Genomic DNA, 27,917 nt, shown 5'->3' with positions numbered 1-27,917 from the left:
GTTGGTGACAACAGGTGGGGATGAATAGAAAAAAAACTATGAGAACCAACAACCCATTTTAGCAAGCAGCATGATTCAAAGAGGGCAGAACTGCAGGAATGAGATAATACCACACTGGGAGTACTGCTCTGCAGCCACTCAACATTTTTTGACAATAATCCAAGCTATGCTGCAAGAGCATCAGTTTTATTCCAGCAATTGATCTGACAGAGAGGAGAATAGACATTCTAGATGAAGTAGAATTACGGTTTGTCTGTACCATTCAGTTGCGAGCCAAATATCAAGACGTGATCCTTCCAAAACCTATTTCACCGTAGAATCCCAACTGAGGGCAATTTCATAGAGTCATAGAATGGTTTGGGTTGGAAGGGACCTTAAAGATCACCTAGTTCCTACCCCCCTGCCCTGGGCAGGGACACCTCCCACCAGACCAAGTTGCTCCAAGCCCCGTCCAACCTGGCCTTGAACCCCTCCAGGGATGGGGCAGCCACAGCTTCTCTGGGCAACCTGGGCCAGGGGCTCACCACCCTCACAGCAAAGAATTTCTTCCTTATATTGAATCTAAATCTCCCCTCTTTCTGTTTAAAACCGTTACCCCTCATCCTATTGCTACATTCCCTGATAAAGAGTCGCTCCCCACCTTTCCTGTAGGCCCCCTTTCAGACAATGGAAGGCTGCTGTAAGGTCTCCCTGGAGCCTTCTCTTCTCCAGGCTGAACAACCCCAACTCTCTCAGCCTGTCTTCATAGCAGAGGTGCTCCAGCCCTCTCATCATCTTGGTGGCCCTCCTCTGGACTTGCTCCAACAGGTCCATGTCCTTCTTAAATTGGGGGCCCCAGAGCTGGACGCAGTCCTCCAGGTGGGGTTTCACAAGAGTGGAGCAGAGGGAAAGAATCCCCTCCCTTGACCTGCTGGCCACGCTTCTTTTGATGCGGCCCAGAATCTTCTGATGCAGCCCAGGATGCAGCTGGCTTTCTGGGCTGTGAGTACGCATTGCCGGCTCATGTTGAGCTTCTCATCCACTAAATCCTTCTCCTTAGGGCTGCTCCCAATCCATTCTCCACCCAGCCTGTATTTGTGCTTGGGACTGCCCCAACCCATGTGCAGGACCTTGCACTTGGCCTTGTTGAACTTTGTAAGGTTCGCATAGGTCCACCTCACAAGCCTGTCCAGGTCCCTCTGGATGGCATTCCTTCCCTCCAGCATATCAACTGTATCACAAAGCCTGGTGTTGTCAGCAAACTTGCTGAGGGTGCACTCAATCCCACTGTCCGTGTTGCTGAAAAAGACGTTATACAGTACCAGTCCCAATACTGACCCCTGGGGAACACCACTCGTCACTGCTTGCCACTTGGACATCGAGTCATTGACAGTAACTCCTTGAGCCATCCGCCAACTCCTTATCCACCGAGTGGTCCATCCATCAAATCCACATCTCGCCAATTTAGAGACAAGGATGTTGTGTGGGGAAGCGTCAAATGCTTTGCACAAGTCCAGGTAGATGATGTCAGTTGCTCTTCCCTTATCCATCAATGCTATAAACCCGTCATAGAAGGGGTTAATATTAATTTCTAGAGGAAGCGTATGAAACTAGAGAATTCGATATTGACGGAGAAAAGGAAAGAGAGTAACTGATTTCCCTTCTCCCTGTAAGCATATTCTGCCCCAACAATGTTGGCAAGAAGATGGAAACCCATAAACCCCAAACATCTGGGGCCATCATTAACAGTTTCATTAACATAATTACATGCCAGAAAGTCTTCAGAAACAGTAGAAAAGAATACCCATGCTTACACCAAGATTTGGGGGATGGTGGGGTGTTGTTTTTATGAGGGGTAACGAAATACCTAAGAATAGACACATTAGCCCTTTAATAAGAGGATGAGGATTTCTGTCAGGAATAGTATTTGACTCATGGGAAGGGGATAGCTCCTCATCCAGGGACTAACCACACCTTGGCACGTGTAACCCAGTGAAGCCTTTGGCCCTTTTACTAGTGGTACTTTGTCATTTCTCTGGGGATTGGCACATGATGCTAAATGAGATGTCCTTTCACCTGATCAGCTGCAGAAAAAGAAAAGAAGGGAAAACTGAAAGCTCAAGGATTAAATGACAACATAACTCAGCATAAAGGAACTCTGTGTCACCAAGGCTTGCCAATGAACACCGGCACGTTCAGTTACAACTGGCTAATGCCTGTTCCTATGTCTTTATGAACTAGCATGTCAGATTTTCATCACAAGGCATAGAAGCCTCCCTTCTTGATCCCATTCTATCCAGGGAAATAAAACCAAACAACCACTTGCAAAATATTGATGCATATGAAGAAGTGTAAAGTCATGGAAAACATCCTGCTCCCTTCCTGGTTTAGGAGAAACACAGTTGTGCCACAAAGATGAGTAATAGTTAGATCAGACCCCCCCAGAAAGGGGAGGGAATGGGAAGAAGTGTTGTATCGTGGTCTTCTGAGAGGCCAGCAGAGATTCAAGGCGCTTTCTATGCAGGGTGGACAGTAAATCATCCATAGCTGGGCTTGTCAGACTCGATGAGAATTGGCACTTCCACCATATATTAAAACCAGGACCAGAGCTTGTGAAGTGACCTCATCTTTTCACATTGTTTCTTCCTTAAACTCTTCTTCCACAGTAGCAGCATTTTTCTTATTGTGTAACTGATTTAAAGGGTCTGAGGGGAAGACAAATCTGTAACAGATCCTGGCTGTGTCTTTGCGATCTCACTTTCATTTCCCTAATGGCTCTATTGTAATTAGATTTGCAAAACCAGCAAAAGGTCTCATTTTGAATAGCAACAGCTGTTGACATCAAGATTACATTGAATAATTTACTGGTTTAATTTTAGCTGCTAAACAATAAGAGCCTCTTGTCAAAGATTATTTCACTGGCTGAAGTCTTCTCTCTTTTCCCCCGGCTGCCTCTCCCTTTCTTTGTATGCTGGACACCACTAACCGTCTCATCGAAAAGACATTTATGACTTATGTAGCCCATGCAAAACAACAGTTGTATACCTGACGACTGTTATTTTGTTGCACAGATTTTTAATTCTGGCTCAGATACATGGGCTGTATATTTCCAAATGTAACAAGTGATCTTGGGCACTTAGACAGGACTTGAGAAATTGATGCTCAGACTCCTGTACAGAGTGTGGTTTCAGAGAAACCCTTTGCATCAGCCCCCGTATGAAAAAGAGTGCAGTAACGCTTTTGTCTCACGGTAGTGTTGACAGATTAGTTCACCAATACCAAGGAGCAGAGACGAATATTCTGTGAACACATAAATACTAAAAATAAAGTCATTTTACAGGCCTACACTGAAGTAAGTATCAATGGCATCATTTGCTACCAATGAGTGCTAGCTAGAAGGAAAGCTAAGAGTGTTGCTGTGAAAAGTTGTTCTCTATGGTTTTCAAAAGGGGCGTAAGCTTTATTTCTTATAAGCTGCCGGACATTCATGACTGGAACCTGAATGTCCCGAGAGACCTGAAAATCAAAGGTTACGTTACTATTGCACGTGCTCTGTTTTCAGGAGTGGGACAAGTGCTCTGCCAAGCCAAACTGTATGTAAACCATCCTGTGCTATAAACAGTAAATAGGATGGCTCACTTCACAGAACTTGCACTTACCCTTGCGTGCAGTTTGGATGACATGGATGGCACTCACGATCCTCATCAGCGTACTTGAAAATGAAGCTGTTGGCCCCCTGTAAGCCATCAGGACATTTTTCCACACAATTTGGACCATCCTTAAAATGGAAACACTTTGTGCAGTGGTCAGGTCCCTGGGAAGCACGGGAGAAAGAAATGCAGTGCGTTCAGGTTACTCCATCTATTCCTGCTGCACTAGAATTGCAGCTCCTAGATCTCAGCGATAGCTCTAGTAGCATTTCTTTCCCAATGAACAGTGAGTTATTGTATGGTTCCAGTCTCTGTTAAGGAGCAGTAAGATGTGTAAATCCTGGGGCTTTTGGCCATAAATTTATTCTGTAGAGTAAGACTAAATTCCAGCTTCTAAAGAGGTTTCTCAATATTATTGGTGTGCTTAATACAATGGACTTGACGCCCACTGTAACTCTGAGAAATTTCCCACAACATTGTTCAATACCGAACCACATTTGCAAGGCAACTGCAATAGCCTTTCAGCAGGATCCTCCACCTCTGCACTCCACAGTTATTTTCCACACTGCATTCTCCCTCTGGTATCTGGTCACAACAATACTGAAGAACTACAAGGTCTCCTTCTTCCTAATACATGTGTAGACTAGACTATTACGAACTACAAACCAAGGCTCCTGGACATTGTAGAAGTAAAATTTTAAAGCTGTGATGATGAGCCAGTGTATAACCAAATACGGTGTTCAGGTTGACCACCGGTCTAGGATTTTATGTCCAGGAGCCTGCTACAAATCCGCATTTCCCTCATGGGTTGAATACTTGAAACACTAGCTCCTTGCTTTATGGTTGTGTTGCAGAAAACAGAGTATTGCAACAAAAATGATGATGTCTTTTTTCCATTCAGTAGGTAAGTAACAAATTAAGGAAATAAGTTATGGGTTAAATTTTCTCAATGATAAAGAGCCCAAAATACAACTCCTCATTGCCCAGGATACTTGTGACTTTTAATCTTGTCAATATACAAAAGACCAAAAGAAAGAGACAGCTTCTATCTCACAACAGAGCAATAATCTTTGAAAGACTCACTGGCCATTATAAAGGTGACAGACTCAGTTACCATTCATTTAGGATGCATGAAAAAAATTCTCCATCAAAACAACCTAAAAGGTTAAGTTCAAAAAAAAACCTCAACATATTGTTCGAGCTAGGAGATTGAGACAAATTCCCACACTTTTTTGTGGAAAAGTAACTAACGCTGTAGTAGAACAGGACAGAACTGAGTATAAAGAATGAAAATAGCGATAAAAGAGTGCACTCAAATCATAACTACGTGCTATCTGTCATTTAAAAATCTCATGCATCTGTACTGCTAAGGCATTAAGACAACTCAGGAAATAAGAGGACACTACTTTTTAAGCAACCTTCTTAAGGAGGCTGGTGCAAGGACATTTATTCCCAGCACCAACTTAACATGAACAGAATTCTTTACCTAAATGCAGAATATGCGTATTTTCTGCTTTTGTTAACATCGATTTTCACTAGCCACTTTAAAGTCTGTAAGCAGAAAATGTCTATGCTTTAGCACACTTCGCCCCGCAGCCCATAACACACCAAATTTTGTTCTTACCGGCCCATAGCACGTGATCATGTTTTCTTCCATCTTTTCGCACTGGGGATCACACTCCACACAGACAGAACCATTTGCAAATTCTCGAAATTCCCTAGGAAAATATTTTGCAAGCAGGTTAGGAGAAAGTAAGAGTGAGACTGAAACTGAGACAAAATGGCTGGCTCCTCCCTCACCTGGTGGGAATCATTTCAGCTTCACTAAGGTCAGCCCACTGCACCAGCTGAGATCATTTCAGTTAACGACATTATGCTGCTTTACACCAGCTGAAAACCAGGCCCCATCAGCAACCTCTTTCATAGACACACAGACATTTTGTTTGCCAGTTTAAAACTAGAGTGCTTTTTTTCTCCTTTCCTTAAGAAATAAGGACCTCATTAACAGGACAAAGCAACTTATTTCTCAAGTTTTATCTATGGAATTGTGCCTCATGGCTCAGACTCAGAGAGCCACTTGTTACATGTGAGACACCACCATCCGATAGGAAGGATTAGGAAGAGTGTTGATCACAGTGCTGTTCTGGTTTTAGTTCAGCCTCTGCACACACTGCTGTTTTAAAGCCCATTCTTCAAAAGGCTTCTTCATAACTTCTTCAACAACAATTCTAGACTGAGGTCTGAATCTAAAAAAATGTCAAAACAAATCCTTTTGCTCATTTATTTCATGCATGCACAAGAAACTGTCACCCTAGCGACTAATTTTTTTTTATTAACCACTTATAAGGGGGGAAAACAGCAGTGATAGTTGGTGGGATTTCTTCCATCAAACACCAGGTGTCTCATTCCAGCTTTCAGTTGCCACTCACAAAAAAACCTCCAGCACCTTCTCAACACAATTCATCCCACCTTCTAGGCTGAGATGAGTTAACACCTGAACAGGTGGCTTCTCTCCCACTAGCCACAGAGAGAATCCATGTAATCTATGTATCTCAGGGTGGGCACCTAAGCTTTGCAGATGGATCCCACCTTGTTGAATTAACCAGTTAAAATATTTGCACTAACCAGTTAAAGATGTGCTGCCCACTCATGTTAGCTGGCATTAATAATATTCAAGTAAAGGTGAAAGCCTCTGAGCCTAGTTTATCCATGTTCTCCCTCTGCTCCTCTAAGCCATTAGGATCTGTCACAACAATATAGCTGGAGAAAACCTCACTTGACCGCAGCGAGTAAGCTCACCCTTCTCTGGCTTTGGAGTGAGAGCTGTCCTCTTGAGGACTAATACAGAAGTGAAAAACATCTGACCCTACCCTGACGTACTGTTGCTGCCCTGAGAGATGAATGTGCAGAGCTCTCAAACAAACAAACTGCTCCCCAAGCCCAGGTCACAAATCACTTCACATATTTAGGAAGGAACTGAGCCTATGGAAAGTGTAAATACCATTCACTAATCAATACAGATCAGAACATCCCAATTTGAGGGCTGGTCATGACAGCCTCCTCGTGATCTTACTGTGATAGGCTTCATGGGGACCCCAGCCACCAAATGTGGTCCAACATACTGCAGTGCGTATGAGAACACAACTGTGGCCTGCAACTCTTCTTTTTACTTTTTTTTTCTTTCTTTGGCAGGGAGGAGAAGGGCTTTTAAGCATATAAAACTGTACTCTGATAAGATATTTTTACATGCATTGTCCAGATAGAGGAGTTTATAGTATTTTCACATGTATATGGGAGTTCATTCAATATTCTTTCTATAACAGTTACACGAGTTGGCATCCAAGGCAGGAAAAGAAAGAAAAAGAAACCATACAGTGATCTTATTTTCAATTAGCAGTTTGACATGAAAAAGGTAATGAAAATAATTTAGTTTTTTTATCTTCACTTTAAAAGAGGTGCCAGGGACCTTGCTATATACCGTTACACAGGAAGGGAAATTCCACCTGCTTCACTCCACAGCCTAATGATGAATTTCTGCTGCTGCAGCCAATACAAGCAGCTCAGCTCAGCTCTATCTTTCCGTCGTAAGCCAGACTCAGACACCTTGGCTGTGCTGTGGGTAGGGTTTCCCCCACCCATGCTCCAGAAAAGATGAGACACATGCATGAGTGGGAGAAGGAAGCGGGAGAAGAACTCACATTGGTTTTATTATTTGTGGGTACACACACGTAGGGCATTATGAAGAAAAAAAGAGAGAGAGTTTTCTTACTTTGGGGTCCTTATTCTTGATTGCATGCCTAAATCTAATGTGAAAGAACATAATTGTATGTGTTTCTGAATAGCGGTGTCAATATTCAAGTAGGGATAAGTGGTGAGTTTTTTAGTGTTCACCTAAATCAAATAGTTCACATCATCAGGAATGCAAAAGGTGCAACAAACTTTTCATGTTGCATGGAAATTTTAGTCAGCAAATCCTAGATAAAGCCTTTCTACAGAAGTTCAGATTTGGAAATACCTAAAACTTATCCCACAATATATTTCACTCAAAATCACTAATATTGGCAATGGAACCAGATATTGATTAATACAAAAGAAAATAACTTATTCATGAAAGTCCTGAACAATGTAGTCAGCAACCTTAGGGAAAAGTGCAAGGGAACTATCTTACCCATCATACAGGTTACAAGAGTCTATGCAGGTCCTTCCCCTGATGAAGCGCTTGCAGGAGAGACACTGGTCTGGCCCTGGCCCCCAACAGCCATCGCTTGAGCATAACTCGTTACACACCATTCCATCAGCAGCTGCAGAGAGAGAGGATACTATCATTAACTTACACAGTCCTCTGAAACCCAAGGGAAACCATTTCATTCAGCATTCTGCCATACTCAGGGAAGCAAACTGAACGTTCAGGTTTTCTAGAAACGGAATAGAGAAAACCCAGAAAATTAATATCGTACCACTACAGAAGCACACTGTGCACTGACAGTTTGAAAACTATACACACTTCTGGTTTGTTCCTTTCAGAAAGGATATGGTAGAGCGAGAAAAAGCTTTAAGGGCACTGCATGATCAAAACTAGAGAAGAGCTTCTGTACCAGGAATAAACAGACAAGTAGCATTAGATATGGGTGAGAAAGGACGCGATAAAAGTCTAAGAAATCATGAATGACAAGAAGAAGAAAAGTAATCATGAAACAGTTGTTCATTGCTTCTTCCAAGACCCTCATGGGCATTCAAGGAGACAGGAACCCAACAGGGTTCAAAACTGAGATTTTTCTTCATAGAAAGTATAGATCAAGCTCCAGAATTCCCTGACGCAGGAGACGGTAAATGGCTCTGCTGTACAAGACACGTAATTCAGCAGGTAGATGAGCACTGCCTTATTCAATACCGTACCACAGATAACCTCATACATGAAAAGTCTGCACATTCATGTGTTATTACGGCTGGAATGCCTGAATACATAGTATTTATTTTTTTCTATCACATACACTTCCTTAATGACAACATCCAGAAGGTGTTCACAAGTATTTTTTTGGCTTTTCTTTCACCACAAAGCTCTAATCAGGTACAGCCAAACATAAAATAATTAAATTTAGGAGTAATTCCAGGTGTTCGTTTAATTTCCTTTAAAGCGTTATTAATTCTCAGAGATTCCAGCACAGCAAGAGACCCGAAACCCAGAACATATCACAGTTCTAATTAAACAAACTTTTTGTATGAGTAGTTTTATTTTCTAGTCAGTGACTCACTTTAAGTACTTTTCGAACAATAAAAAACCACTCTGCTTTGGAGATCCCTTTGTTCTCATTTTCAATCTTTAGAACATTAGTAATTCTGATTTTGTTTTACACACTCTCATCGTTGGAAGGCAGTTTCCTATTTGCTTTCTCACCTTTTTTTGTACCTTGCAATTGTGCTTTTATTACTAGTTGATTTCCTTCCTTTTCACTGTTCTCAGCTGTCAGACTACTTTGAAATCAGAATTTATTTACACACACAGTGTTGCACTAAAATATCCCTTCCAATAGCAAGTAACACTATTATAAAATAGCTCAGAAAATAAACTGAGTAACTTTATGCAAATAAAACAAGAACTCTTCAGTAAAGAAAGTCATGATTACCCTACTGAAATCTAGCCAACACAGTGCCTGTGGTCTATGAAAAAAGCAATACGGAAAAAAAATCATTATTTCCTTCTGCTTATTTCTAAGTCATAGAAATGTTTTCATAAATCAATCTTGGCAAGAAGGGAGTGGTTTTCCTGACAACTTATAAAAACCTATTACACTTGTCTTTCTTCCTCTTCCTTAATTATAGGGATGGCTAAATAAATGTTTCAATTTTAGAAACATTATTTGGCATTCCCATGGGCTGAGAATGTTCTGAAGCTCCAGCATATCACATGGCCATATCTGGAAGGAAAGAACAATAATGCTTTTGACAGGAACTCATTTTCATCGAGAGTTTTAGAACAAGTGTTCATTCTTTATTAATGGGGTCACACAGGTTAGAAGCAGAAAGGTTCAATGTTTTTCCTCAGCCTGGATAGAACATAAGAAAATTAGCTACCTAAAAAAAGAAAATTATTGTTATTTGGCTATACACTTACGGGCCTGATCCAAAGCTCCATGAGCTCCATAGAAAAGCTCCCACAGACTTCAGTTCCCTTTGCATCACACCTGATAATGAATGTAATCATTTATTCAAGTTGTTAATTGGTGGCTAAATTGATGTGATTCATAACAACCACATTTATAACAACCTTCGCATAGAAAGGATTCACCATACACTGTAGGTGTCACTAGAGCTGAAAGTAATTATTTAACTAACTTTGTATAAAAGAATATTTTCTCTACATTTATTTTGTGTGCACTCATATTTAACATGAGCCACCTCTGACTGTTCCATAAAAAATACCATCCTCGCAAAAAATGGCAGATTCTTCACTTCAGCACGGAAGAACAGTAAAATCTAACTACCAGAGCACATCCTCTAGCAAATAACTTTATAGTCATTCATTCTGCACTAGTAATGTTCATAACGAAATAAGTTTTATGCACAAACTGTGTTTAACATTACAGTTTATAGCAGTAGACAATTAAAAGTCTACATTAGATGAGAGCTTCATGCATTGCATTTTAGATAAATGCTCTCCAATTAATTTCCACTCAGCTCATCCATTTGAAGATGTCCATTTGCCACCTGAACTCTTAAACAGCCTCGGGAGACACTATTGGACTGTGCTGAAGGTGCAACAGCTGTTGAAGCCTCAACTTGCGCCTTGCTCCCAAACCTCCTCCTGTACCCAGCCCCCAAGCCTAGCCATCTTTTAGGGTCCACACAGTTCAGAAGCCTCTCGCTGACGATCACGTACTGCTGCCCTTTCCTTGGTGCTCAGCCTCAAAGGTGCCACTTTCTTCTGAGTTCCCTGTGTACATAAGCTTGGACGCTGATATTTCTATCCCTGAATGTGTGTAGGGAAAGTGGAGAAGAGAGAGGTCGCATTCCTTCCAGCCACCCACCCCTCTCTGGCCCTGCATCGGACAATATTAGAAAGACAACGCAAAGCAATAGAGCATTATGGGGTTGATGGATTACTTTTTTTAACTCAAAAAACACACATCTGTTTTGCTCCTGTATTTTCAACATTCTACAAAAAAGTGAAGTCTGCCCAAGCTTTTAACCAGCTTTTGGAAAAACCATCTTGATGGTGTCATCAAAAAATATTTGATGACTACTTTAACATTGTGAAGAAGTGGCAGAAATAACAAGATGAAATAATTGACGATATCAGGAGTATAACGTATATTTTGTGTGTTGGATATTTCTGTAGCATTTCCACTGACTTTAATTTGTTGTCTTTATCTTCCTTATTGAAAAAAAGAATAAATCAGAGTTCTGCCAAACCCTACAATGTCAGTGTTATCTCAAAAATGAAGCATCACTACAGACTGAACTTTTCAAAAAATATTTTACTCCCTCAACAATTTTTTAAGTATTGCCTCACTGATTTATATGGTCAGCTGAACACAGCATTAAACGGTATGGAAAAGATAATTCTATCTTGTGATATATCCTAAGTCACTTAAATATGATGCTTACTAGGTCTTGGAAGCTCTTACATGATTTTTAAGAAAAGTTACGCATAGATATTAAATGTTTGCTGTAACTTGCTTTAAGCCATTAAGAATCACTAGGTAGTGTGGAAAGCACAAACAAGCCGACAGTGACTCAAAATATACGAAGGAATAGCAATAAACATACCCGAGAGTGGCTGTAATAATTACCATGGTCTAGGCTGGTTCGTTCACTGGAAACCATGTGAAAAAAAATCTTTAATGTTTTTATTACCAGTTCATACCCTGCTAGTTACCATGCAAGCAGACAGTTTTTCAATCGTAGAAGACGGATTCCAATCCTGCAAATATTTACTTATGCATTTGCCTTCCCCATTCTGATTAGTCGTCTTTGTCACTCAGAGAGGCATGGGCATATCCCCAAGCATCTGCAGGATCGGGGTGCAGAACAGGCAAAATAACTGAAAGGCAGCAATGGAAACCCTCGAGGCTTGCCACAGATCCCAAACATTCAGGCAGTGGAAGAAGATTCAGAGAAAACTCTCCTAAAGCCCAGCCTGTTGGCCTATCCTGAGAATCACAGATGTTTCAGAGTACGCTGGGGAAATGCATCTGGTCGTAAGGAAGAATTCTGCCTTGCTCTAAGCAATTGTGAAGATTTTAGTTAAAATCTAACCTGCATCAGAACCCACTGAACTCCAGAGAGGTGCTGACTGACAGGCAGAGCTGAAGCAGCAGTAGAGCTCTTCTCATCTCATGCTGATTCTCAAAAGGCCACAAAACATTAAGCAATTCATTCACGCAGACATGCATAGAGAGAGAAAACCACTGTTCCCTGTTAGGATTCAGGAATTCTGCTAAGATGCTGCCTTCTGATCAGAGTAACTTAGCCCCTAGCCTACATTAATTAAATACAGTCCATTTAATGAACATAGGTTAGACCCCATTTTTAAAACTAGCCCCTTGGCACTGTAGCTTACATTGTGACTTCTTAAAATGAAATGAATGAGAATTGTTTTCATCATGAAGATTCCCTTGGTGTTAAATTTCGTAAAATATCTTTAGGAGTATCTTTGTTTCCAGAAAATTATGAGTCTCAGTCATAACAAATCCTTAACAAGCTAAAAGTCAAATAAAGTTTACATTTTCCCTTTGTGTGCAAATGTAGTGACAAGATGTACAGTGCAAGAGGATGATGTGACAGTACCTCCAAGCTTCCATGTGCCCTGGAAGTCCGTGTTTCAGTAGCTGTGGCTGCTGGGACTCAAAGGGACTCAAACTTAGTGATCAGAGGAAAGGGCAAAGAGGTATTTGACAAAGCAGTCCTGACAACTAATATGGGAATATCTTCCAAATCACCATGTTCAGCTACGTCCCCAAGCTCTCAAAACCAGTGAAACAAATGGGCTACTGTTCCATGAAGGGAAAAGAGCCTTGCCAAGTTCACCTCTGGCGGTTTTCCATTGTCTTCTAACATATTGTAAGTTATAGAGAGCTTGAAGCAAAGAGGAGGCATTACTGTATGAGACACGGGGCCTATGTTCCACCCTACTACTGCTTATTTGGCTTTTATACTCATTCTCTAAGAATGGAAGAGAGCTGGTTGTTCTTTGATTAAATGATGCACCATTATCAGTCAGCTATAGCCAATCTGCTGTTAGAAAACATCAAAGAGCACCAAGAGCAAGATTTTTCTCCCACACTCAGCAGTTTTTCATATGGTAGAGAGGAAACCTGTGCTCTCTGGAAAGTACACAGGCTCATGTATCTGAGAGCAAGATGCGACCACTAGGATCTTGGAATATAACCCTAGTGATTCTTGCATAGTCATCAAGACCTTGTGCTTCTTCAGACAGATTCTGTTCCGTACGTGAAACCTCAAAGAGCTAATTCTCCTTGTCACGACATCCAAAATACACTTGTTACTAGACTGCTAGCACAGAACTAGGTTCCTCCCCACCACCTATTAAATTCCAACCCCGCTGCAGGGAAAAGCAACTAGCAACCCACCATCCCTGGGCAGATGTGATTCTCTTTCTTAGCAACACCTTTATTTCTCAAATAATATACACCATTTTTCATAGTTGGCTTTCTATGTGTAGGCAGAAAAAAACAGGCTGCATACCGGAACCACAAGCCATCTACACATGCTCTAGCTGGCAAGACTGAAGGCACTAGTTATTCATGGGAAGTCAGGAGGCTGTTCAGCCTGGAGAAAAGAAAGCTCCAGGGAGACCTTATTGTGGCCTTTCAGTATTTAAAGGGGGCCTACAGGAAAGATGGGGACAAACTTTTTAGAGGCGCCTGTTGCGATAGGACAATGGGTAATGGCTTTAAACCAAAAGAATGAAGATTCAGACTAGATACAAAGAAGAAATTTTTTACAGTGAGGGTGGTGAAACACTGTCCCAGGTTGCCCAGAAAGGTGGCAGATGCACCATCCCTGGAAACATTCAAGGTCAGGCTGAATGGGGCTCTGAGCAACCTGATCTAGTTGAAGGTGTCCCTGCTCATGGCAGGGGAGGTTGGACTAGATGATCTTTAAAGGTCCCTTCCAACCCAAACTATTCTATGATAAACTTCTACCAAGAAAAGTTATGTTCAACACATCCTTCTGTCTCACGTAAGAGAAGCATACTTAATCAAAGGATAAAGTATGCTGCAGTTTAAAACTGGACAGTGGTCTGCTGGAGGTTAAGAAACAACCCTTTCCCTCTACACCTGCAGGCACGATCACAATTAAACTATCTATATCAACTGCAACAGGCATTTCTTTAACCTTCACTTTTTTAACTTGTGTGTAGAGACACATCATTATCATCATACCCCCAAAAAAGTCAGGCCAAACAAGACCTTCTACTTCATTCTTACGTGGCAGAAAATATTAGAAAAATAACTGAACAGCAGTGATAAGTGTACAGTTTGTTTCACCTAACACTGGAAGGTACACTCATACTACAGCGATGAGCACAGCCAAAAATTCTCTCAAAACATAACAGAATAGTACTTCAAAGGGAGGGCGGAGGGGGAAGGAACTAAAAGAATAAGTTAAAAGTAGGACCATAGCCTGAAAAAACACAAAGCAAAGATTTCTGGATGGTCAAAGCACAAAACTCAGAAATATCTCTTAAACACACAGCAATTTAATGAATATCCTCTCTTGCTAGCAGTCTAACAGAGGCTTGAAATGAACTGTATTGCTGCCACAACATGACTGTATTAATGCAATTTGCTGCCTGATCTCTGCAGAACCAAATTGTTTCATCTGCTACATAGCATTTATTTGCTTTTCAGTACTATGATCTCAGTCCAGGTACTGGCAAGTATGCTTTCCTGAAAGACAATCAGGCCCAATTAAAAGTAATCTTCTTTATCAGACAGGTCAAATGCAGAAAGGAGGAACGCGGTGATCAAAACCAGTCCCTGAAGCGACCTTTCTGGATTGAGACAGAGCCACTGTGGTGAAGCAGGGCAGAAGAATCAAAAGATGCAAATCTCACTCCATAAGGAAAGGGCTGTACTTTTCAAATCTGTGAAATCAGTGCCTTTCATGAACACTACATTCACTCTACAGTTATGGCCTTCAAAACTCATATTTGTGAAACTGGATCTCTAATCTGGAAAGTTCACATCGTGGTAAGGAAGCAGTGTCCTCTCTCTTCTCCGTTTCATTTGTTCCTACTTTAAAACATTTCATTTGCCTATAAATCTGCTCAGAGGCAGACTGGGCCAAATCCTTAGATTCTGTAAATGATCACAGCTCCACCAACGTCCATGGAGCTCCAGGAGACACCAGCCAAGTTCCTGGCCTGCTCACTGCACTGCATCCTGTCAGCAATTGTACCATTTTCCTCCCAAGTGAGACAATTATAGGCACGAAGACTGGCACTGAGCGGCAGTACTTACTGCAGTTCTCTGCCTTTTTGTTTCGATGAATCACCGTCTTTTGACTGGGTGTGCTGAAGAGGCTGGTCCAGTTAACAGTGTGGTAGTAGCACAGATTGCTGTTGTCTGTTATGTAGATGTTGCCAGCACTGATTTGCTTCAAGGACTGAAACTGCAGAGAGGTAATACCTTGTTGCTTCAGGATGAGTAAGGAAAGGCCACTGTGATGAAAACAAAAGTAAGAGAGAACAGGAATTAGCTCCAGGAGGTGGAACTTACTAGAGCTGGTTGGGAATTTCCCGCTACAGTTAGTTCCTAATGTCAAGATGATCTTTTTGGCAAAACTGGAATTTGGTCAGAAAACTTATTTTGAGGCAACACAAATATTTTATGAGTCAACATCCAGTTCTATTGCCTGGAAAATTATGAGCCCTGCGATATTGCAAGCTGTGATGCTCACACAACTAGGCCAACCAGGTCAGCAAAACATGTCAATTAGTTACGTTTCATCCATTAACATATTCTTTGAGATAAGGTGCTGTTGAGAAAACTGAGTAAAATCCAGATTTTTTTTCTAAGACAACAGAATTCATACTACGATAGTTTATATGCTAAGGAGAAACTGACAAAGTCATGCAAAATGTATTAACATCTTCTGTCAGGCATCAAATTAATGTCATTTATAGTAATACAGGAAGAAATTGTTATTTTCAAGGAAATTTTTCCAACCCACTTTCTATATTTCATTTTTCTTTTTTGTTGTAATATGTGGTTATCTCCTTTCTTCATGAAAGGAACGGTAAATGATTGTCTGTGCAACATGGAAATGACTGCACATATTTTATGACTGAATATTAGTGAAGACAATATCCAGTTTTTGGGCATCCTTTAGGTTATTGTATTTTAATTATTATAATTGTTTTCCAGCTGTTCCAAATAAAAATTGCTGCTTCCAAGCAGAACGCTGGGCTGTAATTCAATCTCAAGGTTTCACTGCTATTCATAATCTGCTTGGGTTGTTGTTTAAGACGCCAGCAGAATCCCACGACTGATTTACTATATTTACACAATGGGGAACCAGGGGTTGCAGTATATATCATTCAGATGCCTTCTTGTGCTTCCTTCATTATTTTTCACCACATTTTCTTCTCTTCAAATCAATTCCTCCATATGAGTTTTCATACAGAAACATCTCTGGTAAAAATGGTGCTACAGAGCTAATGTACACCTCACCTGGAAGGTACCTCAGCAATTTCAGTGTCCTTATCTGGATTTATTTTTTACCACTTCTTAAGACGACGATGTTCTTTGGGCACATGAGCCTGCACTTCCAATTGCAACCACATAAACTTCCTGATAATGGGACTAAATTCTACTATTAATGTCTTTTCAACTTGTGTTTCACATTCAAAAGCTATTTTAAAGCATAAAATATACTTTCTAGACAATGCGTTAATAGCTACAGCAATCAACCAAGATGATGTTCTTTTTTTTTTGAATTATTATGTTCAAAAGGTATTACCTATTATAAACAAATGATTAGCAAAGATACTGTTAATGAATACCTTGTTAACAGAGAAAAACCTATCAATTTGTGATGTCCTTCCCAAAGGATGGTGCACTCTGTGCTACTGAACAAAGAATCATTGAATACTATTAAAAAATTATTCCATCAACAGAGGAAGCACCTTACCTATAGAGAGCTCTTCCACCAATAGTAACCAGGTTAGAAAACACCCTGAAATCTGTCATATTCTCAGGCCACGACTGTATATTCAAATACCCTGAAGAAGAAAAGGCAAGCATTGGAATGTCAATGATTTCAGCCATAAAGACTGCTTTATCACATATATGAATTAGGACAGGCTCAGCCTATGAATAAAAGACAGCGTTGGTTTGAGAAAAAGAAATAAATAGGTAATGAATGCTGCAGACTAACGTCTTTGAGTTCATCAGCCTGCTCACCACTGTCTCGTCCCCAGGAAGGCGAAGGAGGACTCTAACAGTCACAGCAGCATTACATCCACTGTCAACAGCCACAGTGAGGGTGGCACCTAAACCCAGGCTGGAACCTTGAAAAGCCTCCCAGACTTTTCAAAACAGCAGCAGCAGAAAAAAAAGATTTGCCTGAATTAGGAACATTCGGTTCTAAAATGAAGTTGAGAGATCCATAATTAGAAGATGACAAGACTTTCCTAAAACAAAGAACTTGCGTTCGTTTCTGAGTGTGTTTGAGGACTGTTCATCACCAGAGAGCATTCTCCGCACAAGTGGAGCTACGTATTGTTTTGTGCTACCCATCTTCTGCAGAGCGCAGTTCCCTCTGATTTTGATTCGGTACCGGACTGAAATGCAGTACATCTTTAAGCACAGCGATAATTCCACTTAAGTAGTAGAGCTGAGACTGTCAATTAGACAGTGTGCTTAAGAATGGCAAATTACAGACACCCAGATGCCGGATTATCTTTGACATTAATTAGGGAGAGATTTAGAGTTTACTTTCATTTTTTAATCCCAGTGGCTTGCCAAAATACACAGCTTCTGAGAGGTGAAGCACATGGGAGAGAACTTACTTCAAATGCGAAACACTTGTTGAGTTCCACCCAGCAACAATCATGCTGTAGTGTCCAAAGATTTTTTTTGCGTGCATGGAACAGGATTTTTTTTGCGTGCATGGAATAGGATTTTTTTTGCATTTCCCTATCTATACATAACTAGCAATCAATCAAGAACTCAAAGCTGTAGTATCTGTCTCCCTGCCTCCGAATGGTGAAACAAGAAGAAGCAAGAAAACAAAGTACTGTGTTCTTGCTACACGACCCCACTGAAAAGTCACAAAATATAGTACTACCTCTCCACGCATATGTTTTTCTTTAAATTACAGAAGCTAATTTGCAGCAGCATCTGCTATTAGACCAAGAGAAGTAGCTGCAAAACCACATTGACTGGTCTGTTTTTTTCCAAGGCATATTTCAAACACTTTCAAGTGAGGACCAAGACCCCTCACTCACTCAACAGTAAGGTCTTGGTCTCCTGATGCTTTTGTACCCCCAACATAATGAATGTTCTGCATTCATAAGCAGAGGACAACACATTTGTAAATGCCAACTGATACTGAAGTTGTTGTGTATTAAACTTTCACGAGTTTAAATTGAGAGTTTAAAGAAAAAACCACCTTGTGTTCTTCAGAAAACCCAACAAATGACAACCATAAACGCAAAGTGAGAAGTTCAGATTCTAGGAAATCAGAAGTATGTTACCTGTTATCTCCCTCACTGTTTGGAAGATATTTAATTTCTCTGGATTGATTGCGGCAATTGTGTGATACGGGTCCCTGAAAGATTAAAAAGACAAAATGTGATACTCTGAATAAAAAAAGATCAGCACATCAAAGCTATGCCATGTAGAAAGCAGCATTCAGGAGGTCAACACTTTGCTTTTAGGCAGCTCCAGATTTCTTCAGACTGTTTCCAGTGTCTTCAGACTGCTGTTCCTGCAGAACCTATGCCTAACTTCTCCCAAGTCATCTTGAAGGAAAATAATGATGCTTAGCATCTTTAAGTTTCAAATCATTAATGTTTTAGCAAACATTTTTGCTCATGGAAAACAAACAGATTCTAAACAACCATGTGTGACCTCCCTAAAGGAAAGATAAATTTTCAACATTTTTTCCAGGAACGCTAGCTCAGATGGTACAGTTGTGATACCGTGCTACCAGAACTAACACAACTGCTACTGAAACAAGTGACAAGCTTTAAGCAAAGCAAAACTAAGAGCTTGCCAGCTGTTCCTGATACGTAGCATTAAAAGGGTACACTTGGCAGAAGGTGTTGAACAGGGAACAGCAAAAAGCACAGATCCTTGCCAACCAAGTTTGTCACCTGAGAAATGACCCCCGCCAAACATTAAAATCTCCAAGTTAGATATGCTACGATGCAAAAAGATGAAGCTGACCTTGATTTTGAGAGTGCCATCATTTAGTAAATATTTTTCCCCCTAATTTTAAAGGAGTAAAGACTCTCCAACTATTTAAGAAGACGACTAGAAGTCTAACCCCAACAAAAATCCTTTAAAAATCCAGGAAAAGGCTCTTCTGCACACCATGTTACGGTATTTTTGTGTTTTTTCTAATGGTAGGAAACATCCTCAGTAAATATGGAGCATGCATTTCTACCTCACCTCCTTCTGCTTTCCAAGAGACAATATTCTTGGAATTGGAACATGCAGGTAATCAACCAGGCTGTCTTTGGGGACAGGCCTCACAAGTCTATGGGGGGACACACTGATGAGGTCACTTCTAAACATCCTGGAAGCGACTCCACGTTAGCAGTGATCAAATGAGTTCTTGAACCTTAACATAAAGCCCAGTCGACCACGAAGCATCATATACACTTAATTTTAACAATTTGGGGCTCTCAGAAAACTGGATAACAAGTTTTGACTACTTAACAGGAACACAACACTTTGCTTTTAAAATGCGCTACTATTAAAAAGGCAAACCCCTGCCTGTAGTAAACATGAGGTTGCTGAATTTCACCTCCAAATCCTATGGTAAAGCAGTCTTTAAAGATACAATGTCTTTAATACAATACAGCCAAATGTCTGTTCAGGTGTTTTATCAACACATAAAACTGTAGAATAACGCAGTCATCTTCTACCATTCTTATTAGCAAAGCCATGATTTCTCAGTAGAACAGGCACAGCTCCAAGAATGAGAGTTTCAGCTCGTTGTGAAACTGGAGATGGACAACTAAAGGGAAGATAAAAAGCTGGTGAGCACTGAGGGCTTGTTGCTCCTACTGCAAATGAGGGGAAGAAGGAGGCAGCATTTGCTGTGAGCTGGGGCTGTCCATCCTTAAACTACAGCTCTCCTTGGTATATCCCACCCCTTCACAGGCAGGAAGACGAGCAGAAGGCAGCTTGGCTTTTTAGCGTCCCAGCCAGAAGGGAACAGTAGAGAGAAGGCTGCACCTGACCTATACAGCTCCCACCCGTTTTTCAGCCAACATGTTTTCTGTCTGTCTCAGGCAGCAGATTTGGATCCTAATGAAGATCACGTTATCCATACACGTCAGCAGAGCATCACCTTAAAAGAATAAGTACTACTGACTTACCAAAATTAGGTCTACCTTCATCTCACTTAACCTCTGGACACTAATTAAAGCAAAGTCATCATTACCTAATTTATATATAAACTATTATAAATAATTGTGCATCAAAACAATTCATAATTATATATACAGTTGGTACAAAAATTATTAGAAATTCACAAAGACAAAGTTCAAGTACTCAGGAAAGGGAAAGACTGGCTACAGAACCACAGGAGCAAAAATATGACAGGATCAACTGTAACCCCAGAGTTACCAGTGAAAACCAACAAAAAAATCCACTCAGCATTTTCCACTGAGGTTATTGTGTGCCACTACTAAAAGTCTTTCAGTTCCTCATGGAGAGCTAGCCTTTAAGTCCCTACAATCTGAAACACTGAAAATTCATATGCTTAAAAGCTGCCGTTCACTTCAAGTAAACAGATTCATAACAGAAGTCAACTAAATGTTGAGTGGAAATATGTATTATTGTTGTTGCTCCATACTGTCCATTTATATTATAAACTACTTGTGTAGCAAGTGTCATTGTTTAAATTTCCTTTCTGTATTACTGATTTGCAAAATTTAATAGAATTTAAAAAAAAAAAAAAGGTTCCAGAAGTATAAAGTTATTTTCATTAACTCTCAAATCTTCTTCTTTTAATATATACTATTGCAATTTATGCTGTGGAAAGCTTTAGGGTTGCAGAACTCAGTGTCCTCATACTTAAGACTTGTTGGAGTGAATTTTCTACATAGAATGAGAGACAAAGTGGCACACAGTTTCAACATTACATGTCTATTAAAATAGAACAAAATATTTTAACCCTCTGCTTTGTAGTCCTTAATTTAAATATTTTTCAGATCAATATGGTTTTATTCAAGGTTGGTTTTGGTCCCTTTCATTTCAACAGATTTTTTAATAAGGTTCATCTCGTAACTTTGCAGCTAATATAACCTTTGCAACAAAAGGAGTTCTAATACTCAAAAGTACATTTCATGTAATGCACTGGAATAATCCACACCAAATTGCTAATGTCCTCTAGCTGTTTGTCTTGCATGTACTAGAATACTTCCTGTCCTCTGAGATTTAATAGTTTTACATCCAGCCTCTCAGTCGGCCGTATGGCCAGATCAGAAAGTGTGACAGCCTGAGTGCTGACTCCTGTGTGACCTTCTTCAGGGCTTCAAAAAGTTCAGAGCAGCATTTCCTTGAACCACTTGAACCAAAGTCCTTCTTCCTCCCTATGCTCTGTTAACCTCTCACACCGTACTCCCTGCTGGAGAGATGAGAAGACCAACTGCAGAGTGGAAGCGCGCATTTGCTGGCCTTCTGAGAATCACCGAGCTGTAGGGCCTCAGTGAAGCGGATTTTCAACTGTCTGTCTCATGGCCGGAGTCAAGTTGCAGGTGAAGCATTATAACCAATCACTATATCAAATCAAGGAAACAAGTTGTTTCTTTCCACCTCACCTAGTAGGGAAATTTCACGGAATCACAGACTCTTAGTGGTTGGAAGGGACCTTTGAGATCATCGAGTCCAACCACATTAAAAAAAAAAAAAAAAAAAAAAAACACACAAAAAAAAAAAAGCACCCACCAACTAAACTCCACACCCACAACCCCACACACAACACCCCACCACCAACCAATAATCTTGGGCACTAGAGCATGCCCTGAAGAGCCATGTCTACACGTTTCTTAAATACCTCCAGGGATGGTGACTCCACCACCTCCCTGGGCAGGCTGGTCCAGTGCCTGACCACTCTTTCAGTAAAGTAATTCTTCCTAATATCTAATCTAAACCTCCCCTGCCGCAGCTTCATACCATTTCCTCTGGTCCTGTTGTTATTCCCTTGGGAGAAGAGGCCAACCCCTGCCTCTCTACAGTTTCCTTTCAGGTAGTTGTAGAGGGCCATGAGGTCTCCCCTCAGCCCCCTCTTCTCCAAACTAAACATGCCCAGCTCCCTCAGCCTCTCCTCATATGACCTGGTCTCCAGACCCCTCACCAGCCTGGTAGCTCTCCTCTGGACACGCTCCAGCACTTCAATGTCTTTCCTGTAGTGAGGGGCCCAAAACTGAACACAGGACTCGAGGTGAGGCCTCACCAGTGCCGAGTACAGGGGCACGATGACTTCCCTACTCCTGCTGGCCACGCTATTCCTGATACAAGCCAGGATGCTATTGGCCTTCTTGGCCACCTGGGCACACTGCTGGCTCATGTTAAGCTGGCTGTCCACTAACACCCGCAGGTCCTTTTCTGCTGGGCAGGTTTCCAGCCACTCAGCCCCAAGCCTGTAGCGTTGCTTGGGGTTGTTGTGACCAAAATGCAGGACCCGGCACTTGGCCTTATTAAACCTCATCCCATTGGCCTTGGCCCATTGATCCAACCTGTCTAGATCCGTCTGTGAAGCCTTCCGACCCTCAAGCAGATCAACACTCCCACCTAGTTTGGTGTCATCCGCAAACTTACTGAGGGTGCATTCAATCCCCTTGTCTAGATCATCAATAAAGATATTGAACAAGACTGGCCCCAAAACTGAGCCCTGAGGGACACCACTGATGACTGGCCGCCAACCAGATTTCACCCCATTAATCACAACTCGCTGGGCACGGCCATCCAGCCAGTTTTTTATCCAGCGGAGGGTACACTCCGCTGAGGAGTACACTTGAGGAGGGTACACTCCGCGGAGGGTATATTTGAGCCAGGCAGCCCAGTGTCAGCCACCTTCTTACAATATAAACATATCTGAATCTATAGAAGGGCTAAAGAAAAATATGCTGGTACTACTTCAGACCAGAATTCCATTTCAGATCAATCTGCAGACATTCAGTTAATCACATTTTCATTATGCCATACAGCTGCAAACATGGACTTGGTTTGGGAACTGTATTTAAGCAAGCAATGTTGAAAGCTCCAAAGAACCTAAAAAACAAGTTCAAATTTGAAGCCTACACAGTGGTAGAAGCAATTGAGTATTTTTCACTGTTAGCGTACCACAAAGTATCTGCCTACTTATGGCAACAAAGGGGCAAAAGGGTTAAATCTAATTTGTACGTTTTGAGCATTTTGCTCACTTTAATAGGTCCCAAAATACCTCCAAGTGTCACATTCACCATGGTTGATTACAACATGAAGGCTTGAATTAGTAAGAAGATACAATCGTATTTGTATTCTCTCAATGACAGAAAGAATACAATGCAAGAAAGCGGCTAGTTGCATTGCACCTCGGCTGACCATCAAAGCAGAGTATGTCTGTCTTCCCAGGATGCATCCCACCTTGGCATCCGCACCATGCATTCAACTTAGCTACAAAGGCAAATGCACAGTGCGCTGACCTGCAAACAGCAAGGCACTAGTTATCTGCCTGGTACATCTTCCTTTAGAAGGAGACGTTGGTGAGAATTTTAAATACTGGTTCTGTACCTCTACATCTTCAACCGTGACTAAGACTTATTCAATATACAGCCCTATTTAAACCAAAATACTGTATTTAAATACCAGTGAGTTTTGTGCACCTCTGCAATTGAAACTTGAATATATACTTCAAAACTGATTGAGAGAGGGCAGCTTTTTTTGCAAGTATCTGCAGTGACAGCCATCCAGTTTATGCTAGGTGAGGCACTCTCTGCATATTCTGCCCGTCAGACTGCCGGTCACACAAAATTTAAACAAACTAATGGAAAGCAACTTCCCTTTCTCCCCTCTATTCTCTAATTAGCCATTATTGCAAGCCAGTACCAACGATCTCATAAAGTAACGAAATATCACAGTTGTCTTTTTCTAGTGCAAACAGTCTACTTCATCCTTTTTTTCCCAGATGTTGAGTCATAAGAATCAAGGTAACAGTTTCCTTGATAATGGAAGGCAGAAAACTAATTTATCCTGGATCTGCTATTCTGTAAAAGAAGCCAGTGGCCATCATTAAGAGGTGGACGCAATTTGTTTCAGCTGGCACCACGACATAATGTCTTAACGTTTTGTCACTTACCCATGAATCCCAGTAACAAGGAAGATAAGGTTGCCATTGATCTTGGTGCAGTTTATGAACTTGTCAATGTTGCTGGAATCCACCGTCTGAGCTGACACTAAACTCCCTGTTCCAATGCCATCACATGCTGCCAAAACAAGGAGTGTGTGTAAAGAACTAGGAAAAATGATTCCTGAATTAGAATAAGTTCTTCTAGACACCAGTCTTCATTTCTTTCAGAGATAAAGCGGCAGAGAGGTGTTAAAATGGCACTCTTTCCCTTTTCCCAAAGAAGCACGTGCTGATTTGAGAAAAGCAATAAGTTAGAGTACCTGCCAGAGAAGGACATCCTGGCACACTGGGTAAGGTATTTTACAGTGGATCTAAAGGCAAGTGTGAACCACACAAAATCCCACTTAAGCCAGCTGTAAACAGCTAGTTGGTGACTTAGCTCAGACTACCCTGGTGGTCTTGCCATTTATTTGTGCACTACTCACTGCAGAAGCTGGGGGGTCCCAACACTGCCATCTCACAGAGTAAGGCTAAGAGCTTGATAGGAACACTACACATGTATTTTCATGCATAAAACTATCCAGCAAAAAAAGTTATTTACTGCAATTAGATGAAAGGGCTGGACATTGCCTTCACTTAAGAATTCAGCATGTCAGTACCCTGCCTTGGCAGAGATCTCTGTGTTGGACTGTTTCGGCCGCGTGGAGTGACTGTTGATTTACAGAGTTTTTCAGTAGCTTCATTGTGAATTCCCTTCCAGATACGGCTTCCACCAGGAGTGAAAGGTGGCACAGGCCCACCTGGCAAAACCGATGCTGCTTTGCTTCTGAGACCTTCAGGCAGGGAGCAGAAAGACTCCCTAGTGGAGCTTGGGACAGCAAAGTAACCTATAGATTTCAGTCTTCTCAACACCACCACCACTGAAAAACTTCTAGTCTATGTTTTAGACACTTAAAAGGAGGTGGAAGATGCTGGGAAAACAGAGACATTTTTAAAAAACAAAGTAAATAAATGGAAACCTGACATTGTATTTACAAGTATGCGACATGCCATACATTGACGTCAGGGCTTTAGTATGGCCCCCTATGCAATGACAAAAGGACATTAAAATAACACAATTAGTTCTTTCAGATTTCTCTAAAACCAACTGAGAAATCCCTTTCCCTTTTATCTAACCAAAAGTAATTGGTTTGGTTATATTACCATTACAGCTCAATAAATTTTTGTTCTATTTTATATGCTTCACACGCGGCCTACTTAGCTCCAAGTTCTGTGGGTATCCAAAGGCTATCGATATTCTACAACCTACTCATGAAGGGTATCTCATGCCAAAATAACACCCTGCTCTGCTCTACTACAGCACAGACTACATTCAAGAAAATTTATGCTAAACTCTTGCCTACCTTTAGGACAAATGTCAGTGCAGGGCTTACACATCTTAATACCATTTTCTTCAACCTCCATCTTGGAGCTGGGACATGCACGGACGCAAGAGCTGGAATCCACCACAAAGTTGTCTGAAAAGAGAAAGAAGATATTAGCAGTAACTGAACCACTGGAGTGAGTAATACCGGGACACATGTTTTTGGATGCTGTGTCAATACATATTATTAATTACCACATTAATTACCACAATTAATTATTAATTCCTCATTGACATTAACATTTAATGTTCCGTGTTTTCAGAAGCGAGCAAATTAGGCATGGTTTTGGAGACTTAGGAAAATCCATGAATTGTCAGGCCTGATTCCCCCTCCTCCCCCAATTTGGTTTCATTATTATTTGTAGTAAAAAAAGCTACAGTAATTGGGAGAAATAAAACAAGATGATCTGCTCTGTCTTTTTCATACACATACAAATATATACGTCTGGGATAAAACACTGCACAAGACAACGACAAGTATTCCAATTTTGCCTTGTAAAACAACTGCCAAAGGGGATATAGACTGATCCTACCTAATTGAAAGCTTAATACGGCCAATAAAGGGAAAAAAAAGAAAAAAAGTTCAATGAAGTAGCTGACAAAGAATCATATCCCTTAAGCAGTGCATGTTATACCGGTTTTGTAAAAAATACTATCTTGCTTCAAAAAACCCACCACCCTATTACAGACAGAACTAAGCCTTGACAGTCACAGCCTCAGCCTACTGTCATCTGAAGTTCTCCAAGAGATTAAAAATCTGGATTTTTGGTTTGGGTTGAATTATATTTCCATGTATTATAGATTACCTATCCTTCTTATATGTAATTTATGGATAAAGTAATTAATGCACAACACAACTGTAAACCTTGGTGGGAACGAAAGGGAGAGCAAGATTACTGTCTCCCTTATTTTTCTTTCTAACTAAAAAGGCAGTATCAAAGACTACGTAAGTGCTGACCCTCTGATTTTTTCTGTTACTTGTCATCATCTGTCTGGTATCTCAGAAGCATGCGGTTTTTACATGCATGAGATTATTCTTTTTTTAACTTCCTCTTCCCCTCTAATTTTACTCTGGAGTTTTAAGACTGTATGGTTGTCGGTATTGCATGGTCTTTCCTCATTGGCCAGAACTGCTCAGAAAATAGTTACGGTGACTTTCTGTCAAACCGTCATTACTCCAAGCTAAGAAAAGGGCATCAGTATCATGAAAGCCTTTGGTGCCAGGTACTACTGGTGGTGGACTGTTATTTTTCTGAAACAGAAGTTTATACCCATTTACAATCCCACTAACTATTTTAACAATTCATTTTGAAATTTACACGTGCTGACCTAAGGCACGACTGTAATGTGGTGACCATGAAAACAGAAACCTAGTGAATTTCCTTTCTTTAAGAAAATCGCTATAGTATGGGTCACTTGGGCAGTGCCACTGCCTTTAGTTAACACGTGACTGAGTTACTACCGGCTGCAAGCACATGTGGAGTGATTCCAGATACTGCGCTATGCACTTTGCTCTCATTCTTACATTGTTTTGTAAGGTTCCTGAAATGCAACTCAAACTTTCCATCACTACAGGAAAAGGCAGCTAACACAGCACTTACGTGGGCACTTTTTGACACAAAAAGCCCCATAGGTGTACTTGGCATTGTGATTATGCTCCAGCTGGAAGGTGGTGGGATTGTATACAAAAGTCTGGGGGCACTGCGTGACACATGCACCACTATCATTGAAATTCATACAGGCCTGCAAAGCAAGGGAGAAAAAAAATATTAAATTAAATTATACAGCTGTTTTGTTTTTTTTTTTTTAGTTTAAAATACAGTCTTAGTTGTTCAGATGTGTTGCAACAGTGAGGAATGTGATACGTAGTTTTCTGACCTTCACTTTGGCTACTTAGATTTCTTGCTAGGATTTAGCAAATACATGATTTATAAAAGGGGGCTCAAAGAACCCCCTTGATTTGAAACGCGGTTGACTGTTACAGCACTTCTTACAAAAACGTAACAACACTGTAATTTGTTTCATAACTATTGTTACTACTAGCAATCAGCTAATTCACAACTCGATAGGACATTCTAAAACTGCCAAAAGTGAACAGCTATTTATCATAGTCAGTCTAAACAAATGCTAATGACTCCTTCAGAGGTCCAACCTTTAGATTTCTTACATCATCCAGCTGAAAACTGAAATTCCCAATTAGAAAGCAAGAGGGATAAGAGCTTCTTTTGAGCTAGCACAGGAGGGGGTCATTTCCCTAAGTGGCAAGTTTAACAAGGTCAGTTGCTTCACACACGGAGAAAAGAAAATAAGACTTTGTATCACTTAGCATT

The 27,917-nt window shown here is 40.8% G+C and overlaps 1 protein-coding gene across 13 annotated transcripts in view; it reads right to left on the bottom strand.

The window, feature by feature from the left end:
• ERBB4 (erb-b2 receptor tyrosine kinase 4) overlaps window positions 1-27,917 on the bottom strand; it is a 630,732-nt gene that overhangs the window by 151,959 nt on the left and 450,856 nt on the right. For all 13 annotated transcript variants that reach the window (XR_012588529.1, XR_012588530.1, XR_012588533.1 and 10 more), the window contains exons 7-15: window positions 27,189-27,330; window positions 25,568-25,681; window positions 24,174-24,300; window positions 18,355-18,428; window positions 16,788-16,878; window positions 15,116-15,315; window positions 7,798-7,930; window positions 5,254-5,347; window positions 3,639-3,793 (exon numbers count right to left, since the gene is read on the bottom strand). Coding sequence is in view for 7 of the 13 variants with exons in the window: in XM_074596229.1 (XP_074452330.1) it covers window positions 3,639-3,793; window positions 5,254-5,347; window positions 7,798-7,930; window positions 15,116-15,315; window positions 16,788-16,878; window positions 18,355-18,428; window positions 24,174-24,300; window positions 25,568-25,681; window positions 27,189-27,330 (1,130 nt within the window). In the remaining 6 variants the exon portion in view is untranslated. The remainder of the gene's footprint in view (window positions 1-3,638; window positions 3,794-5,253; window positions 5,348-7,797; window positions 7,931-15,115; window positions 15,316-16,787; window positions 16,879-18,354; window positions 18,429-24,173; window positions 24,301-25,567; window positions 25,682-27,188; window positions 27,331-27,917) is intronic.

The sequence above is a fragment of the Larus michahellis genome, chromosome 7 (genome assembly GCF_964199755.1).
Source record: "Larus michahellis chromosome 7, bLarMic1.1, whole genome shotgun sequence".
Taxonomy (NCBI): domain Eukaryota; kingdom Metazoa; phylum Chordata; class Aves; order Charadriiformes; family Laridae; genus Larus; species Larus michahellis.
Note: the sequence above shows the minus strand (reverse complement) of the source record. Positions and strands in the feature narration are given on the sequence as shown.